General features: G+C 48.6%; 1 protein-coding gene across 1 annotated transcript; it reads left to right on the forward strand.

The window, feature by feature from the left end:
- LOC136498916 (flocculation protein FLO11-like) lies at positions 1 to 1350 on the forward strand. The gene has a single exon (XM_066494619.1). It carries the CDS (start codon positions 15 to 17, stop codon positions 987 to 989), a length of 975 nt encoding a protein of 324 aa, XP_066350716.1. The 5' UTR covers positions 1 to 14; the 3' UTR covers positions 990 to 1350.
- The last annotated feature ends 932 nt before the right edge of the window (positions 1351 to 2282 follow it).

Genomic DNA, 2282 nt, shown 5'->3' on the forward strand with positions numbered 1-2282 from the left:
TAAGTCGTCTAGACATGGAGCAGCAACCCCAGCCCTCCTCTAGCGCGACGACCACGTCGTCCTCGTCACCGTCGTCGTCGCAGCGCCGGGAGTTGCAGCTGCAGGGCCCGCGCCCGGCGCCGCTCAAGGTCCGCAAGGACTCCCACAAGATCAGGAAGCCCCCGCCGCCGCAGCCGGGAGGAGGAGGAGGAGGAGGACCCGTCCAGCAGGTGCGCCAGCCGGTCATCATCTACACGGTGTCGCCCAAGGTCGTGCACGCGGAACCCAGCGAGTTCATGTCCGTCGTGCAGCGCCTCACGGGCGCGCGCAGCCACGGAGCCAGCACAACGGCCTCCTCCTCCCTGCCGGCGCCGCCACCAGGCCTGACGACGACGGAGCCTCATCATCATCAGACTCAGATGACGTCGTCTTCGCTCCCGTTCCCATTCCCGTTCTTGGGCGGCCACCAGTACGTGCACGCGCCGTCGTCGTCATCCTCGGCACAACTACTCTCTCCGGCGGCACCGCACTTCCCGTTCCAGCTGCAGCTGCAGCAGCAACAAGCACCCGGCGTGGCAGTGCCGCACGATCACCTGATGGTCCAGCTCTCACCCGCGGCACGCCTCGCCATTGAGCAGCAGGCGGCCGCGCGGAGTTCAGGCGGCACTGCCGCTGCTGATGTCGCTGGAGGAAGCCTGCTGCCGCCGTTCCCGAGCATCCTGTCTCCAGGGTCGCTCCCGGCGATCCCGCCAAGCTTCTTCTCACCTCCGACTCCGGCCGGTAACTCGTACCCGGGCATCAGTCTCTTCGGCGGGCTCATCAGCCCCGCATTTCTTGGTAACGAAACCACCGGTGGTGGTAGCATGAGCATAGCCGCCGTCGCCGGTGGAAGCCATCAAAGTGTGACGATGTCGTCGTCTTCGTTACAAGAAGCATCGCCGTCGACGGTGACTCCATCTCCATCTGCCGGTGCGTACTATTGGGATCTCTTCAACAACCAGCAGCACTAGCAGCTACCTAGCTGCTGCAACAGGAATTGATCGAAGCTTATCATCAATGCAAGGAAAATGACAAGTTGCTGAATTGGTCGTACCGTACGTGGTCGTTCTTGGATGACATCCTGCATGAGCTGAGGATGCAGGAGATCGAGTCCACTGCCCGGCCAGTGGACGGGCGACTGGGTTCACCATTTTCTTTCCCCACTGACAAACAACACAGAGCCAGCTAGCTAGGTTAGCTACATACATGCCAGTATGTGATTAACTGTGTAGGAGTATTATCAGCTAGCTAGGTCAATTGTTCACCCATTGCTACTACTGCTTTATTAGATATATTGTTGATTTTTTTTATAAGACACCCCACTTTGGAGGTGATCCATCAGATTAATAAGATCTACTACAGACTACAGGGGATGATTTCCCATGATATTATATTATTTTGGTGACATAAACATCACTATTATGTACCACATTTATGAATTCAATCAACAGCATGTGAAATGGATTCAGTTTCAGTTTTCTTTGGTTTCATTTCGCGTGTAATGTTGTGGTTATGTGAGTTGATGCCGTGACTAGTTGTGTAAAATTGCTCACATATCCATGCTCACTAGCTGGTGAATATTGGGGGCCAGAATATTTTATTCCTCAATCTAAACAAAATGCACACAAAGGTTTCATTGATAGTTGCATCTTGCGTGTAAATGGTTGTCGTATTGTAAAAAGCAACGCAAAATTATCTACACCATGCCATATCACACATTCTAGATTTTAGGTGGGTAGAAGGAGGTACATCATCATATTTTTCCTTGTTGTATTATCTCAGAGCCCATGCAACAATGTATTTAAATGTATAAAGAGTGGAAATCACCAAGCATGCTACTATAGATAGTTAATTGCATTTTCTTATTTATGATTATTAATAATAGATAGAAAATTAAACTACTAAAAAACTAAGCTTGCCTTAAAATGTGTTGTTTTGGGAGAATGAACACAAATATATATGTTTTTGTGATACATATTACAATAGCAACATTTTTTGTGAAATTCATTCAAAAGGTAAAAAATGGCAGAAAAAAGGTACAATATAATCAACACTAAAAGGGATGAAGCCTTAAAATATGTTGTTTTGGAAGAATGAGCACAAATATACATGTTTTTGTGATACATATTACAGTATAGCAATGTTTTCTTGTGAAATTCGCTCAAAAGGTAGATAATGGAAGTCTATCTACGGAAAAGGTACAATATCATCAACATTAAAAGGGGTGAGCAAGTACTCTCTATATGTACACATGTGCATAAGAA

Source organism: Miscanthus floridulus, chromosome 13 (assembly GCF_019320115.1).
Source record: "Miscanthus floridulus cultivar M001 chromosome 13, ASM1932011v1, whole genome shotgun sequence".
In the NCBI taxonomy this organism is placed as follows: domain Eukaryota; kingdom Viridiplantae; phylum Streptophyta; class Magnoliopsida; order Poales; family Poaceae; genus Miscanthus; species Miscanthus floridulus.